The 18,298-nt window shown below is 38.6% G+C and overlaps 1 protein-coding gene across 1 annotated transcript in view; it reads left to right on the top strand.

Annotated features, from left to right (window-relative positions):
* The window catches only part of Pdhx (pyruvate dehydrogenase complex component X), a 60,704-nt gene that overhangs the window by 20,785 nt on the left and 21,621 nt on the right, over positions 1 to 18,298 (top strand). Inside the window, exons 3-5 of the mRNA XM_051184077.1 lie at positions 8,462 to 8,562; positions 15,694 to 15,896; positions 17,554 to 17,652. Of these exons, the coding sequence (XP_051040034.1) occupies positions 8,462 to 8,562; positions 15,694 to 15,896; positions 17,554 to 17,652 (403 nt within the window). The remainder of the gene's footprint in view (positions 1 to 8,461; positions 8,563 to 15,693; positions 15,897 to 17,553; positions 17,653 to 18,298) is intronic.

Below are 18,298 nucleotides of genomic sequence, written 5' to 3' on the forward strand. Positions count from 1 at the left end.
CTTTTTTTTTTTTTTTTTTTTTTTTGGCAAGAATCTTCCTCAAGGGAATGTGGACTTTTGTTTAAATGTGTGACCTTGGGAAAAAAGACTTTCTTTGGGGACCAGACACTTCATTATAGAATATTGCATTTTGGGGGAGTGGGTTTATCCAAATAGCTAAAGCTTAAAATTGAGCAAACATGAGGCTAGACAAATATTACTGTGCACCTGATTAGACCTTAAGAATCTATAAATCTTGATTACCAAATATGTCTTATTTATCAAGCATCTTATCTAGACTTTCTAGCAGCTTGGTGTTAAATAATACGGGAGTAGGCAGAATTATCATGCTATGTAGTTCCATGGTGGTGGGGATTTTTTTCCAAAGAATTACTTTGTTTAAAGAAGCTGCCATTTATGGGGATGGGCATTAAAAAAAAAAAAAGAAAAGAAAGAAAAAGAAAAAGGCAGAATTTTATGTATTTCATCCTTCAAAGTCCACACAAAGTTTTCCAAAGAAAAGGCATAAGAGAACTTGTTATGAATATGGCTTGAGGAGGGACCTTGGTGGAAAGCCCCGTGGCAGGTGAGAGACAAGTATGCCATCAGGTGGGACTTACGTGGAAAGTTTACTGGGGGAAGGGATGAGAGAAAAAGAGAGAAAGATACAGACAGAGATAGAGAGGGCTGCTTCCTCAGAGAAAAAGGGACCTTTGCACCTGTGTACTGAGCCAGGGTACTGCCTGACATGCGTGCCATGGCTCCAAGCAGTGGGGCCTGGATGGCGAAAGAACTCCCATAACACATGTGAGAATCATTAAAAATGAAAGTAAAGGGGTACTGGAGAATTTGATTCACAAAGTTGAAATTCTGGAACTTTTGAGGCAGCAATGGTTGCCATGTGATTCATGCCAGAAGTGAGCTTGCTAAATGAGCTCAGTGGTTCAGGGCAGGACTGCCTTTCTTTGGAAAAACCTGGGCGCTAGGAAAGACAAGAAGATGCATGACAGAATGGGCCTCACAACAGAAGTTTAGTCATAAAGATCAGGCTGGAATGGAGGTAAGGAGTATGGTATATTATAGCTGATGGGTCTTGGATATTATTTTGACTGGTAGCATTGCTTAGCTCTTTTTCTTTGTGGGGAATGGGTTTTTGCAGTAGTATGTTTTCTTCCCTGGTTATGAGCAGTTTGGGTAGCTGCTATAAGCAGTTAATTAGTGAGCACTTGGGTAGGGCCAAAAGCCTGGAAAGAGAAATCTCTGAAGTCTTTAAAGATGAGCTAGTCCCTATAGGATAAATGGACTTGAGAGGGAGAGGGGGGAGGGGTGAGAGAGGGAGAGAGAGAGAGGGAGAGAGAGACCCCCAAGAGTCCACCCAGAGCGGGAAACAAAAAAATGGAGCAGTGTGCCCTACTGGGCCTGAGCTGTGGCTCTGGAACTGCAGAGGAAGAAACAGAGATTTGAGCTGGTGGAGAGGTGGGAAGTCAGAGACTAGTTCAGGCTTGAGTATGGGTGGTTTTGAGGTCCTTGTTAGACTCTGAAGGCAGGATGCTCAGTGTGTTATAGAACATAAGGAGTGGGTTGCTGACAGAAGTTGAGTCATTAGCATATGGATAGAGTTCAGTGCTGTGTGATAACACAGTTATTGTTGGGTTGGCAATCTGTGTGGAATAAGAACACCTCTTCCATTAAGTTTCCTCTAATGGGCTAATCTTTTGAGTTCTTGGTGTTTAAATTTACAAATGGAACTCTGTGAGGGAAAAATCAATGGCTGAAGCAAAGGATACCTTTGAATTACCTGGCCAAAGCCATCCTGGTAGGACATAGCCTATAATTCATGTAGGATTCCAGGGTCCAATACCATTTGCTGAGGGTTCAGTCCCAAACGTGATGATGTGCACACAAGCTGTCATCTAGGAGTGAAACTCCGAAGCACAACCAGCAGAGGCTACGCCCCTAGCATCTGCACTAGCTGGAATTACTAAACTCAAAAGATGTGAATTTGAATTTATTAAACATATAAGAGAAGGAATTAAAAATGACAACATTGACACATTATGCAAAAACATCAAGCAGTGAGAAGACCAAATGGAAGTTCTAGTCAAGAAAAGTATTGAGCATGAAACTGGAAAATGAGGTTGAAGGTTGGGTGAAAGTGTGATCACATAACTGAACACATGTGTGAACTGAATAACGAGTTCTATGCCACACAAGGAGGTAAAGCAGTGGGAGATTAGAAAGAGAAGGCTAAGATGACATCCAGTAAGGCTAAAGGACAAAAGACAGAAAACATCCAAAGACACATCTAGTAGTGCCTTCTAGAATTCCAACCCATGTAAACCAAAGCCAATGTCTCTCTGAACCGCTTGGGGGACTGGCTCTGCCTGCCTACTACCATTGTTTAATTATCAGTGACTAAGGAAGTCCCACGTTTACAAGTAATGTGATCCTTGGAAGTTCATTTTAGCTTTCTTCCTCTCATGACGTAGAGCCTTGTCTGTTTCCATATCCATTACTGCAGGAAGTTGGTACCCCTAAACAATGATTCGGAAAGATGAAGTCTCTTCACCCTCTGATGATTTACAGGCCTGTAGATGTGAGTGCCGCGGCTCACTGGCAGTCTGGTGAGGTGCTCCCAACGGAGCTGGACAGTGAGATCAAGAGGCAGGATGAGTGCCGTTCAGCCATCTGTTCTGCTTTTCTACAATGCACTCCTTTCATGTATGACAGGCGATGATATATTTTAATCTTCTGAAACATATTTCCCTGCTGTTTGCTTTTAAAATCATGCATTAAGCCAGCTTGTGTGTGTTGGGGTGTTGTTTAGTAATATATTGGAAGTAATTGAGACCATTCTTAATCCTTGTTTCTTGGTAATTCAGGAATCCTTTAGAGATTGTTGACAATATGATCTAATGTGCTGAGTGCAATACATCTATAATAACTTCATTAACTCCTTTTGTGTTGAAAACAAATTTATATTCTGACATAATGGTTTTTATTCACTGTTTTTGTTCGATAGATCTTTATTGACAATAATCATTATAATTTAAAATAACTATTTTAGTATTTAAAACATATAAGGAGGTTGAAATTGCAAGGAAAGACTAGATAATGATCTGATACCCTCTAAGCAGAGTGTGATCTTCATAAGTGTTCCTGAAGTCTGAGGCTTTGTAATTACAGCCATGTCTGACTACATGTGTGTTAGATGCTAGAGGATGTAGCCAGATGAAGCCTGCCCTAAGATTCATGGTTGTTCACTCTGAGGTCCACTCTGGGAATGAGTTAACTGAATGAAATCTTGGCTTTAGAATTCTAGTAGAACTCATCTTCATTTATTTTCTAAGTTACAAAAATAGTAAGATAAGAGCATATACATTAGCTCCATTGTTTTAATGAGTGAGTCAGAACGGTTTTGTATGTTATATTATAATATTTAATTTCACTGTAAGACTGGAATAGAAATACCATAAAATTAGAGTTGGTGCTTTGAAAATGTATCCACGTTTCTAGTCTATTGAAAGAGGAGTTGAGCTGGAGTGAAAATTCCCTATTTGGGGAATATGTTTTAATGTTTTTTGTTTGTTTGTTTTTTTGTTTTGTGTGTGTGTGTATAAAGTGAGCATAGTTTATTTTTCTTCTGTCAAAAAATTAAGTATATATAAGATTCTTGGTTCCCATTTGGTGTAAAAGTCTGTTTTCTGCTCTGAGATGCAGTTCTGTGGAAGAAAACCAATCTGAGATAATGGTGCAAAGATTGGGAGCAGCTGGTCTGCTCAGGCAAAGTGGGGGATGTGTTTCTTCAGGATCCATGCTCATGCCCTTCCTTTCCTCATGTGACTGACATCTGGAACTGGTCATGCTACTGTGTAAAATTCTGAAGCAGGGGTGGGTTCTGAAGGACTCTGTGTGAAGGGAATCTTCATTCTCCGAGTAGGTGCCACCAGAGTTGTCAGGATGGTTTGTAGTGTAGCAGAGGCCGTGGCTTCTGTTTGCAGTGCTAAAGTGGAAAAGTTTGGGAAGTAAATTACAGTGACTGTTGTTCAGTATAGCAGCACTGCCTTGACAGTTTATCAAGGAGGTAGTTTACACTCCCATAACAACAGTCGATTTTCCCACATACCTGCTGTCTGATGCAACCACTTCCTCACCAGCTCTTGCCAGCCTGTCCTGTCATTAAACTTTTGCCTTTCTCGACATTTCTTGTAGAACATAGGAGAAAAATGGGCTTTTTTGATTGGCTCCTTTTATCACACTGGTGGTCTCCATTACTCACTGTATCACTAAAGAACACATTCTCCTTCATCGTCATAGAAATCTAACTTACTGGCTCTACAGAAAACAGCTGGCTGTCCTCCACACACATCTTCGAACATGTCTAGTCTTCATTTTTGGTAGAACAAAATTGTTTTGTAGGTGGTAGGGGATTGTGCTTGTATATAAAATAAACATCATAGTTAAATGTATTTGAGACATGTTTAAGAGAGAGGGTTATCTCTGTGGACCTCTTCCTCAATCCTGTCAGCTGCTGATCTGGACAAAGGACCTGGATGATGATGCTGGCTTCGGTGCCGGGGAGCGGCTCCCGGGCAGGCCTCTGCTCTGGCCCCTCCTGGGGTCCGCACTCTCGCTCCGGGCCCGCTCCACCTCCAACACTGACATGGACCAGGAGGAGATGGTACAGGAAGCAGAAGAGCTGCTATCTTCTACAGCCAACCATATGGTGCTGAGAACCCACCAGTGAACCTCAGCCAGTGGAACCAGTGATCCACTAGAGCATAAACTGCTGGGCAGAACTGAACCCTTTGTTGTAGCCAGTGCTTTCTTAGTGCCTTCCATTCTTGTATGTACATTGTACATGAATGTTTGCTGAATGATGTGTCTAAATGACAGACTATGGAATGAGGGAGGCTACTTCTCTATTAGTGACTTATTAGCTAGCAATATATCTGTATCTTTATTTTTAGCAGGAGATGTTGCATATGTTATTTAAAGGTGTATGGGAGTTTGTTACCATAAAACTCCCAGGTCTGTGATTTTGCTTTTCATAGCTACATTCAGAATCCTCCTGAGTTGGAGAGATGTGTAACTTGGTGGGTACCATTAGCGCCTGGGGTTGGAAGAAACTTTGAGCAGGGTTGGCAAAAGCTCCTCCTCATCACTCTGCCAAGCAGCTCAATGCTGAATGGTACTAGAGCCCTGGATTTGGATCTTTGGGACTCATGACTCAGTCTCAAATGTCCTGCATGCGCTCAAAGTGATTGTTGCTAGAGCTTTAGTCTCATGATCATTATGGACAGTGCTTCCTCGTGTGGTAATTATTTTAAACTCTTCTGCGGTTCTACAACTGCCTGGCTTTCCTGTGTCTTGCTCTGTTGGTCACATGCTCTCTTGGCTTTCTCAGCATGCTCGTATTGCTGACCTAATCTGCTATGTGTATAGAGATGTGGCTTCACAAAGAAAGAAAAGAAACTTGCTGCAAATCAGATGTTATACCCAAGTAAATGTAAAGAACAATTTAATGGTTTCCTTATGAGGAACCAATGATTTCTGAAGTACTGCAGTTTTTTTCCTAAAGGATTTTGATCTGGTTAAGTGGGGGAGTACTGCTTGAGACTTGGGGAATGGTGGGTCATGAAGAACCTTGTGACTGGTGACTAGGAGAAAGTATCAGCGGCTGCAGTGAAGCATTTTCTGGGGTAGCTTGTGATTCTCTTCAAGTTAGTAAAGGATCAGAAAAGCAGAGGTGAGTCAGTGAGTGACTCAGAAACTCACATGCCAAAGTAGATTTGTACACGATTCTTTAAAGGTTGTTGGAATTTAAATGAGTGTGAAAAATAGTACATTATTTTATTTATTGTCTGCATCTAAGAAGTATTTGAAAAGTTGCTTAGTCTAGTAACTTCTCCCATTGCTCCAACAGAAACATTGGGGTAAAGTCTCACTGGAAGTAGAACATCACTGCCCTTTGCACTTGTCCACTCGAGGAGACGTCCTCTTATTCTAGAGAGCTTCTCATCCCTTCTAGAAACTGAATTAGATACCCTCCTGAATATTCTCGGGGCATTCTGACTTCTTACCCTACTGCCATCTCCGGTTGTGTTTTTGCTAGGTGCACAGCGAGCTTCTTGGGGTGAGAAGCTCAAAAACACAAACTTGCTCTTGTTTCCCACTACAGCATCCTCAGTGGATAAACACGTTTTTCAATAAATATTTGTTGGCCAGATATTTCTTGTTTTATTCTCATTTTACTTTTCCTTATATGCCCCCTTTCTATTAGACAATCATTTTGTTTTCTGTTTTTCCTGAGTTTTGAACCCTGTAGATTGTATTTAGATTTTAAACCCTTAAATTTTGCCAGTTGGATCTAGAGTTGTTTATCTTCTAACTGTACCAGCAATTAGTGCCCACTGAAACTTCCCCTTATCTATCCTGTTATCTCTTGGAGTTTGGTTTTACTTTTTAAAATCCTCAAGTGCTACATTTTTAAATGGACAATGAGTATTAGCGTCTTCAGTGGTAACTTGTTTCTTGTGTCCATCCGTCCTGTCCATCTGCCCTGTTTGTGTCTGCTTTTCTTGAACTACATTTTGTAAGTAATCACTACTAGTAAATTTTCCTACACTGCATGTCCCTAAAAATACTTCACAGTTAATTCTTAATTTATGGTTTGGCTGCATCTACGATTGTAGAAGATTTTTTTCCTTCGGTGTGAATGTTACTTCCTTGTCCTCTGATCGTGCAACTGCTGAAGTGTGCTCTCAGTCTGTCATTCCACTGAGGTAATCTGTTTTTTTCCTCTGATAGCTTTTTAAATTTTTTTTTCTTCTATTGTTCATAGTGTGCAGTCTCTCTGGTTATCAAATGTGGATTCCTGTTTATACAGTCTAATATACTTTTGTTTCCTGCTGAATATTTCATCAAAGTAAAGCATTTATAAAATTGAAACTTATTTAATTTTTATGTATACATATTCCCTTATTTGGAGCCTCCCTCCATGCCACAGGACTCCTTTATGTACCCAAATGTGGATTCCTGTTTATACAGTCTAATATACTTTTGTTTCCTGCTGAATATTTCATCAAAGTAAAGCATTTATAAAATTGAAACTTATTTAATTTTTATGTATACATATTCCCTTATTTGGAGCCTCCCTCCATGCCACACGACTCCTTTATGTACCCGTTCTAATCAGTGCAGCCATTCAGAATTCTTTACCCTACACTCACTGGTCTAGTACTGGGAACATCTCAGAAGCGGCCTCTTCCCACCTGCTTCCCAATGGTTCTCTAGCCACTCTCCCTGAAACTCCTGAGAAAGACATCAGCCCCAGACTGTCCCTCACCTGCTTACTCCTTCTTTAATTTTCTGTTTGCCTTATTAGTGCCGCTAGTGCTTCTTTCATCACCATGCTTCTGCTGTGTCTCAGTGGGACCTTAGTTCAGTGGCTTGAGTTCTTTTCACAATTTTTAACTTTTTTCTTGACACTGTTTTGTTTCATTTCTGCAATTTTTTTTAAATCCCTGGTATTTGTAATGGCTATTTTTACCTCAAAATATTTATTTGAAAATTTTTGCTCTAGTATCTTTTCTAAAATTTGGTTTCTGTTCCAATTACTGTGTATCATGTTTTCATTACATTAGATTTCTTAATGTGCTTGAGAACCTTGTTTTGTGATTTGCTTTTGAATGGGCAGTTTTTTGTTGTTTCCATCTCGTCCCTCCTGCCTGGGTTTTGTTCATGTTTTGTCTTCAGGGGTAGCTTGCCATAGCTCATGTTGTTGAGATATGTTTCAGTCCTCCCATTTCGTATCCTTCAGCTCCTGATGAAAGTCATAGTCTGTCAACAAGCCTTGCTTGCTCATTCTGCAGCCCCACAGCATCTCTTTCCATGCTCCTCAGCCCAGAAACCTGCAGTGTTGGCTCCTGGCTATATTTTGAGTTTCATCACTTTTCTGTTGCATAGAAATGTATTTTATTTTCTGTTTATGCTTTTTATGTTTTGTTTTCTTGTACTATGTAGAGCTATTAGGGTTTCTGAATTTGCCCTAAAGTGTTAACCAAAAAGTATTGTATTGATAAAACTTCTCTCTTAATGCAGTAGTCAATTATGCTTTTAAAAAAGGGAAGGGCACCTGAGAGGAAGAAAGATCAGGAATCAAGACTATCCTCGTCTACTCACACTTAGCATAGACAACATAAAGCTTCATTTCAAAAAGAAAAAATAAAGAGACATGGAATCTTGATCCCAGAGAAGAAATGCATTTGTTATTATCTCTATTAGTAGGAATTAATTTTTATATTCAGTCTATATTTGTAATCATTTTTATTATAGCAAATATACCTAGCATAGAGCTTTTAGAAGACACAAGACATCCACATGAGCCATGGTTTGCATGCATGTATAAATAAAATGTAATTTAAAAAATTTTTTTTTTCAAAAAGCGAAACAACAAAACAAACCTGGTTTTGTTTTTTAGGTGAAGCTGTGAGTGCTGGAGACTCATTATGTGAAATTGAGACAGACAAGGCTGTGGTCACCTTAGATGCAAATGACGATGGCATCTTAGCCAAAATAGTGGTAAGACGTGATTTGTCTTTCTTCATGTAAATTCCCTGCATAAAGTCCCTCCTGTTTATCATGTTATTTACTGTATAATATATTTTAAAATCACATTTACAATGTTTTAGTGGCAAATTTTAGTGGCCTTTTTCACATATATATGTTTGTCATGTATATGATGGTTTTAGGATAGAACTTTAGATCATTTATAAAAAGGCAGATAACCAGCTCAAAGCTGTGTGTGGGTAAAGCATGGCTTTTGAGCTGTGCCATGTGCTCATTGTTGAGCCCATTACCATGTCCCTACAGCAGACAGTATGGTATTGGTATAGCAGCTGAAACTGTGGGCATCACAATCACTGCCAGTTGACAGTAACTGAAAGATGCTGCCAGTTCTACATGACGTATAATGAGTAGCAAATTCATTTTGTTGGAGTCTTTCTCTTAGAAAATGGAAGTGGGGAAGATTAAGTGAGAACATACATAAATGTTCACTACAGAATTCCAGTAGTACTGCTGCATCTGTCCATGCTACTGTTTACTTGGTTCTTGGTAACTCTTAGCCCCATGTCGTATTGGTTGATTATGACTGGCAATGAGCATCTATTTTACCCTCTACCACTTGAATTGCACAAGCCAGCTGCCTCTCTGTTGGCCATTCTTTGTTGATGGGAGTTTGGGTCTGAGACCCTAGCTCATCTCTAGGTGAAGCTTAGGTATAACCTGGCCTTTGTCTGTTCTGTTCGCATACACAGTACTTTAGGATTCTATACTCCTGTGTGAAATAGACCTTCTTTCTGTCATTTGTGTTTCCTACTATAAAATGATCTTGTTGGTGCTTATTTTTCCTAGCCTTTGATGTTTTATTTCTTAACACTGTAGTATTTCCAACATTCATTTCTTGCCATGTATGTTATTAGTGTCCCAGTTAAAGCACACTGATAAACATACAGTTAATGCACTTTAAAATGTGAATTAAAGGGTAAATATTTTTCTGTCTTTTTAACTGGAAAAAATCCATACTGAAAGTAATTTGCTTAATAATTTTATGGCGTTTTGCAGAAGAAAAAGATTGCTTGATTTACCATATGCCTCAAACTCAACTACATTTTCCAGTGTGTGCTTTTGGCAGTCTGTTCTTGGCTGCAGCTCTTGATTGTTTGGCTGTGTAAGTTTTCCACGATAATAGCACTTTCCATTTAACTGCTCAGTAATGCATTTCAAATTGCTAGCCATTCCAATGGGTCAGTAGTGTCTGTTTTTCTAGTCCTAATGCCCTGAAAAGAGGTGGGAAATAGATACAGTTGGCAGCTGCTTTAGTGACTGCTATTTTTCCCACCAGAGGCAGGATTGTACATAGATTTTAGGTCTTTGTGACTTTAGTAGCATCCTAATGCTTTCTGAGTAATAGGAATAGTAAAAGTATATTGCTGCCAGTGTACAGTTTTACCAGGCAAATGGGAGCAGAAGTCACTAAGGTGGTATTTCCAGTCTTATTTTCCTTCCATCCTTCTCTGTTCAAGCAAGAGCTGTGCCTTTGCTTTTCATTGTGGAATAATCCTCGTGTTAGTAAACATAATAAAATGATTTTCTAGGAGATGGTTGAGCTTATTAAAGGTAGAGGTACTAATAAATACATCCTGCAACTATTATCATTAAAGCAGAAGAGTGTAGTTGGAAGTCACAATTTTGGCAAGATTACAAAGTATAACTTGTTCACTCTTGGAAATGTAATTCCTTGGTCGCTGGGAAATTTCTGTCACACAATTTTATCTTTGTAAGCAGTGTTATAGTTTTTGTATCTAAATTACATTGAAATGTAAATGTTTATTACATTTTAATTAGAACCAGAAGAAGCTTAAATGTTCCTAATATGTTAATTAAGAATAAATAGTGTTGTGTGAATAACTTTGTGGCCTAGTTCCAATTTATTTCATTTAGTACAAGGACTTTTAAATTTCCTTTGAATCATAGTAAGTTGTGCAGAAAATTTTAATTATTATACATGTAAATCAATTTGTCAGCTTAGTCTTCAGGTTAGATTCAGCAGATTGGGATTAGAATGGCATATTAAGAGGATTTATTAGAAGTTCTCTGACCCTGCTTCCACAATATTTAGTTTCCAATGGCAAACATTGCGTATATGCATATAATCCAAATATGTAACTACACTTTCTAATATTTTAAAATTAAAAATTTATATTCTGTATGTGTACTTGTGAGTGTACATACATGAGCACTTGCTGTGATGCTCACGTGGCAGTCAAGGGATAGCTTGTGTAAGCTGGGTGTCTCCATTTGCCATGTGGGCTCTGGAAATCCAAGCTTGGTTGTGTCTCTACTCAGCCATCTCACTGATTCCACTGATAGTTTTCCATAACAGTAAGTCTTTATTTAAGAATGCATGTATGTATATTAAATACTGTGTAGTCATGGGGAAGCAACACTACCATCAGTTGTGATGGTGCATGGTTGTACTCCTAGCACTTGGGAGGCAAAGACAGGAGGATCAGACATCCAAGGTCATAGTTCCCTGCATAGCTTGTTAGAAGCCAGGGCAGGTGGGCTATATATATAGAAACACCATCTTAAAACAAAGTTGCATGAACTGTAAAGCAATTAAGAAAAGACTTGGTCATCTGGATATTAAAAAGAACTGAACAGTTATTCTCCACACTGTTTGTGTTCTACAGTGTCAGCTGTTTCTCTAAAGCCTTGACATTGCCATTTTCCTAGGACTGTATTTTTCAGTTCAACTTTGTTATTTTACCCTTTCCTGTTTTCATTAAATTGCCCACAGTTACTTTCATAAATGCATATTAGAGTCTGAAGGCTTATACTTAGAATTTGAACCTGTGTAACCTTGGATTAATCCCTGTAAATCATGATATTTGTAATTATGAAAGTGCCCTCTGAAAGCTCAGAGAAAATTCTGCCAAATGGAGGACATTCTCAGTTCTAATCTTTTTCATATTGAAATTGGTTAGTGATACATTTTGAGGATGTCCTTTGTTAGTTAAAAACTAAGTCATTTATGTCCACTATATAGATGCTGGCACCAACTTGAGATGACAGGAAGTGTGGGCATGGTGCTGATCTAAAGTCATCCTGTCTATTATGGTCAGTTCATTTAAATCCTAGCTGTGGCATCCTGAGCAGGTTGTAACCTTGGGCTTCAGGCTCCTGTCTGTTTAACTGATTTACCTCCTGGGTTCTCAGGTGCATTGAATGCATCAATAGAACCCTGCCTGGCACTGGGGAGGCAGGTAGCTATTACTTGGATTCAGTGTCTCATCTACATTTTAGCTGTCATTGATGTGCTTTCCTCTTCGTACTTCTTATATTATGTCCTTTTAAGCTGGGGTTTATGTGTATATAAACTAAGAAGGTAATACTAAAGGGTAAGAGCTATTTCAAACTGCACAGACCCTGAGCCAATATATCCATTATGTGACTCAACTCCTCTGCTGTAACTGCTGTTTGAACTTCAATAGTCAGTTCAGTTTCAAAAGAATAAAAATACTTAATTACTTGGTGTGCTGGTCATTTTGTAATGCCAAAATTAAAAAGATAGCATTTATCATTAGCTTTTGTTGTACTTGTTTTTTGTAAGTGACAGAAGGTCCTAAGTAGCTCAGGTTGCCCTCTGACTCTTTGTGTAGCTGAATATCTAGAATGCTGGGTTACAGGTGTGCCACCACACTTGCCTTTACCTAGTGGCTTCGATGAAGTGGACTCTGAAGTACTCTTTCAGCTGGGCATCCTTTGTACACACTTTATTTCTTAATCTCAGCATCCTGTCCTTTGATTCTGTTAGAAGCCTACCTGAGCTGGATTTAGTACATTTGCCATATTTAGTATCAGCTTAAGTAGTATCTCTGGTTGAGAGGGGAGGGAGGGAGAGAGAGCAAAAGAGAGAGAGAGAGAGAGAGAGAGAGAGAGAGAGAGAGAGAGAGAGAGAGAGAGAGAGAGAAGCCTGTACTGAGCTAGCCAAGGCTGGGGGATGCAATTCAACCTCTATTTGAATTTTATCAGGAGGCAGTTTATTTCTTATTATATTCCTGAGTATGGGCTGACCTATTAGGCATGATTTTCCAATCCTTACTACTACTTTGTAGTCTAATATTGATCCTTGTTGGGTATATTTGTTTTAAAAATTAATAACTTGAAGGTAAACAGAAATTATACTTTTGCTGTTTATGTGAAATGATAGGCACTGTTCTAAATCCCTTACATCTGGAACTTCCATTTATCCCTCCTAAGAAACTTGTGGAATGGCTCCTGTTGCTGTTTTCACTTGACAGATCAAGAAACAGGCATGGTGAAATAATCATTACTATGCTCACATAGCCAGTTGTTACTAGCTGTTGTAATAGAACCAGTGTTGAAACCCAGGAAGCTATGTACATGGGAGGGAAGACCGTTGACCTGAACAGACTCAAGAGTCGGGATCTTATTTATCAGCTGTAAGTAGAACAGAGTGTAAAAATACTTGACTTATTATTAAAACACATCGGCATAAGGGCAATAAAGGCTTTTGATTAAGACAGTAAGAACATCTTGGGTGCTTATTGTTCTCAGACCTTGAGTGCTTTGCTACAGCAACAAGCTAGTATGGTTTTTGCAGAATATTGTTTATGCTTCTGTTACTGTGTCTGAACCAGCTTTAACTGTTTGCTAACTGCAGCAGAAGTAAATGTACCAAACTGGCATGCCTGGAGAATACTTCTTACTGCATTAAGGGAATAGGGGATGTGTAAATGTCATTTCAAGATTTTATCAGCATTAAGTGAAACTGTTATGACCATTCTTTAACTTCTATTATATAGTCGATTATAAAGTGGCATATTGTCTGTCCTTTTCCATTATATGTTTCATATTGTCATTCCTTTAAATGAGGAAAAACGTGAGTACTGTAAATTTTATTCGATATTTTGATATAGTTGGCTACTAACTGACTGAACATGTCCCTGTCATTGTGGTAGGGTGTGTGTGGAGTGCTTTGTAGTAAGTGAAACAAGAGGTGAGGTGCCAGTTTCAGGGTTAGGATATTGTCCAAGTCAACTTTTAGAAATCTACTTATATTCTCAAAGTGGAAGTTTCCCCCAAAAAACATTCTTTATTTGAATCTTGGCTTTTTTGTTTTGTTACGTTCCTTGGGGCAGGGGTAGAAATTTTGGTTGTTTTGGGGATGTGGCATAAATAGACATTGATTTTTATCTGGTTCAGTTTTGAAAGGAAGTATACTTCATAACACTGCTTATTTTGTTGTCCTTTTTATTTGTTACTTTCTGATGTTCAGTTAACAGTTCATCAGCAGATAGGAAAAGAAAAGATACAAACCCATTACAGCTTTTACTCATCTTTTGAAAAAGGAAAGGTGGGGCGGGAGCGATGCCTCCCCAGTTAAGAGTACTTGTTGGGCTTGCAGAGGACCCAAGGTCATTTCCCAGCACACACATGGTGGCTTTGAGCCATCCATAACTGCAATTCCAATGAACCCTGTAATCGAAGTTTCTGTCCTGCCTGGTACTGCAGCTCTTTAATCCCAAATAAACACACTAATGATTATATAATTATAAACTATTTAGCTGATGGCTCAGGCTTCTTATTGACTTGTTCTCTCTTAGTCATTAACCCATTTCTATTAATCTGTGTATCTCTGCATGGCCTTGGTTTACTGGAGAATGCCCAGGCATCCTACCTTCCTGGTGGCTATATGGCGACTCACTTGCTGCCTTCCTCTTTCCAGCATTCTCCTAGTCTGGTAGTCCTACCTATACTTCCTGACTGGCTATGGGCCAATCAGTGTTTTATTAACCCAATAAGAGAAATACATATTCATAGCATACAGAAGGACATCACCCATCAGAATCCAACATCCTCTTCTGACTTCCATGGGCACCAGGCAAGCCATATATGCAGGCAAAACACTCAAACACATAAACTAGTATAAATAAATCTTAACAAATAAAAAGTGCTATAAGGAAAATTAATAATCAACAGAAGTGAAATGTTTTAGTGTATGACAAACAGCTAAGCAACTAAATTTTAAAAAATTAATATTTCCAAAGCTTATAAATACCTCCTTATTTATTTTTTTTTTTTTTTTTTTTTTTTTGCTCCAGTCTTACACATCTATGAAAGCCTTCATTAAACCTTTGTTTCTATTTCTCCACTGGTAATTACTAAGCTTGGAAAGCTTCCTAACCCATAGAATTTATACTTATTTTAAATTTAAGGATAATGTACTTACTAATAGACATCAAAATTAGTGTTACTTTGAAATGTCACACATTCCACAAGTCATGGTATTTGTTACATCCGTGAACATCTTTCAGCCTATCATACTATTCATGAAACTAACCTGTAATGAATATTAGTATTGGTGAGGGAAGAGGCAGAAATCTTAAAGGAATGTCATTGTCTCCCACTACCAAAACTACTCAATATTGTCATCTTGTAATAAATTAATTGCTGTTGACATGATTAGAATATTTTTGTCTTAAATAAAGAAGTCTTTATGTAACTTAGATTTTTAGTTGACAGATACTGTCTGAAAACTGTTTCATTCATTAGGACATCACTGTGTCACTGATGCACTCATGAAAAACTCATGAGATATTTTCTGGGTTTTAAGTAGATATTCCAGAAAAGACTTAAGTTATGGGGAAAGAGATAACCTATCCTTAAATTAACCAGAATTGTTAACTAGCTGTATCTGTGTAATAGGACACTTTCTCCCCACAGACTAAATATACTGGGAAAGGTTTACTTAAAATTATATTCTAGTAGATAGGACTAATTTGGATATGTTAATCCCTTATGAGCTTTTAAAATTCCAAAACTATTATAGAAACTAGTGAAGACAAGTAACTGCCATCTCTAACCACAGCCTCCATGAAGTAGTAAGTAGTAAGGGGAGCCTTGGTTTTGAAGGTTGTAAGCAATGGGCCTGGGTCTTGCTCGTTTCCCAAGGCAGCATTAGTACTGGAAGAGGAGGAGGAATGAGAGGGAGGGTGCAGGGGCAGAAGGTGGAAGTTGGAAGAGGAACCCCTGTCTTGCTCAGTCTTTCTCACAAACACAACTAGTGACTTTCTGTGATCCTGGGTCTTTCCATTTCTGACCATTATTTATCTTTTTAAATAGGTTGAAGAAGGAGCTAAAAACATAAAGCTGGGTTCACTCATTGGCTTGATGGTTGAAGAAGGAGAAGATTGGAAACACGTGGAAATTCCCAAAGATGTGGGTGCTCCACCTCCGGTTTCACAGCCAGCAGTGCCTCCTCAGCCCTCTCCACAGCTGCAGATTTCGAGCCCTGCCAGGAAGGAACACACAGTAGGGACACCACGGTGAGTATGCATGTATTTTCCATCAGACATGATTATTATCATGTAAAAATGGTTATGATTATTTTGAGGTTGGAAATCTGTATCCTGTCCAAGCATTCTCATTGGGATTTGCTAGCCTTGCACTTTTTCCTCTTAGGATAATGAAGGCTAACAATGATTACTTTACATCTTTCTTCATTTGATAAATATTAGTGAATACCTGTTTTGTTTGGGCCTTCTGAAAGCCTTGCTTGCCTAATATTGAATAAGGTTACAGAATAACACTCTTGAGACCAAGCTTCATTTTGTTTGTTCCCATTCACAGAATTCTGATTACTAAAATGTGAATTCTAGTCTCTGGAGTATAATTGATATGAGGTGGAGTTGTCATTTTGGCATGTGTTCCTGTTCAAACAGTTCTGCATTTGAGATCCTGATGGGTAGATTTTTTCCCACCCAACCATTTGTGATAGAACAGGTACTTGTGAACACTGACCCCACCTCACCAACGCCAGTGGTGCACAATATGCACCTCTACACTAGGCTTTGATGTGGGTACTGGGGATCAAACTGAGGTGTTCATGTCCCAACCCCAGCCTTACTGCTTACAAAGCACACTGTGATGATTTGAGCAAAAAGAACAGTGTGTAATGATCGGATCTGGGTAATCACTAATGATTTTTCAGTCCCCTTTACCACAGAGTAGTTCTGATTTCCATGCCCGGGCTCCCTGTTTTCACCTCTCTGACCTGTAACAGTCAGAAGCCATGTCACCTGTGTTGTACTTCACAGCCCTCTCTTCATTGCAGAGCACACACTGGGTGTGCTCTGTCTAGCTAAGACTAGTCATGATTAGACACTCTTAAGAACCTACCATGACCTGTTAAAACCACCTGACCCATGGAACGACACAGTATTGACCGCACTGTGACTTTTCAAAATTGCTTTGCAATCAATCAGTTTTATTCAGAGTCCTGAAAAATCTAAATAATAAAGACTTGGTAATATAAGACTTCTTCAAAATTCTAGGGAGCATCACAATTGAACCCCTCTATTTTCTCCTTTTAAACCATCTGACCCAGCTTATTTTACTTCTTTTGTCTGAGTACATAGACATCTGACCCAGCTTATTTTACTTCCTTTGTCTGGCTACTTCGCTTAAAGGTCTTGATAAGAGAGTCTACACTTCAGCTATAGGACCAGGACCTACTTCAGCTTTTTGCCTGTAAAATTGGCCATGATGCCTGCACAGCAGCGTCCTTGCACTCAGAGCTGCTACATTGCATACTGAAAAGTGCTTGGAGTAGAAAGTTAGCTTATCGTTGTACTGTGCTAAGTGTATGAAGGCGCCCGTGGTTGGTTCCCTCTTGGTATCCGTGATACAGAGACATACGACACGTAATCAGTCAAATTGGATGCTCTTTCTCCTAGTGAACGTTTACCCTTATTTAAAGATTATTTGAATTGCTAGCTACTTACTGCTTTACAAAAGTATCTTGACAATAAAATAGATTGATATGGATTAATTTATACGACTGTGGCCATCTTTGAGAGTCACTTTAGTTTCAGTGTTAAGATTTCTCTTTCCCATTACTAGCAAAACTCTTGCCATTTAGATCTATATGAATCAATATTAAGAATTAATTAGTTTCATTCATCTTCATGTTTTTATTCTTAGGTTCCGCTTAAGTCCAGCTGCCCGCAACATTCTGGAAAAGCATTCATTGGATGCCAGCCAGGGCACAGCCACAGGCCCTCGAGGGATCTTCACTAAAGAGTATGTGTGTGCTTTTGTAATCATCAATCCCTTCACCATCTTGTTCTGAAAAGATTTGAAAAGTTTATTCTATGTTGAAATTTAAAATGAGATACACTATTCTTTTGTGGTTTTAATTGCTTTTATTAGTGTGGATTGTTTTCTTAATAATTGTACCATTATTAAGAATTAGGTCTTATTCAGTAACTAAGCCACATCCTTAGAACAGGTGATAGTGTAGAAAATTAGATCACAGAGCAGAGAAACATACTTCAACTGCATAAAATCATCACCAATCCCATTTAAATTTCCCAGGATGGCGATATACTTTTAAATGAATTTAATTCTTCACTCTTAAGACTGCTCACTTTTTCCAGAGGTGTCTCCATCTGCAGTTAACTCTCTCTGGGGATTCCCTTTTCTCTTTCATTGATCTGTCTGTGAGTTGATACCATTTAATTATAAATATTTATAGTATGCTTTAACGTCTGACACACACATCAGATTTCCCTTGTTTTTTTTTTTTTTTTTTTTTTTTTTTTTTTTTCAACAAAGTAGCTGTATTGGTATATCCTCCTCCTGAATATAAAGAAGTTCTTAGGGTTCTGTGGGCTGAGGGGAGAACATTTATGGATGTGTTGAATTAGCTTAGGAAGACCTAATCTCT

Source organism: Phodopus roborovskii, unplaced genomic scaffold (genome assembly GCF_943737965.1).
Source record: "Phodopus roborovskii unplaced genomic scaffold, PHOROB, whole genome shotgun sequence".
NCBI lineage: Eukaryota > Metazoa > Chordata > Mammalia > Rodentia > Cricetidae > Phodopus > Phodopus roborovskii.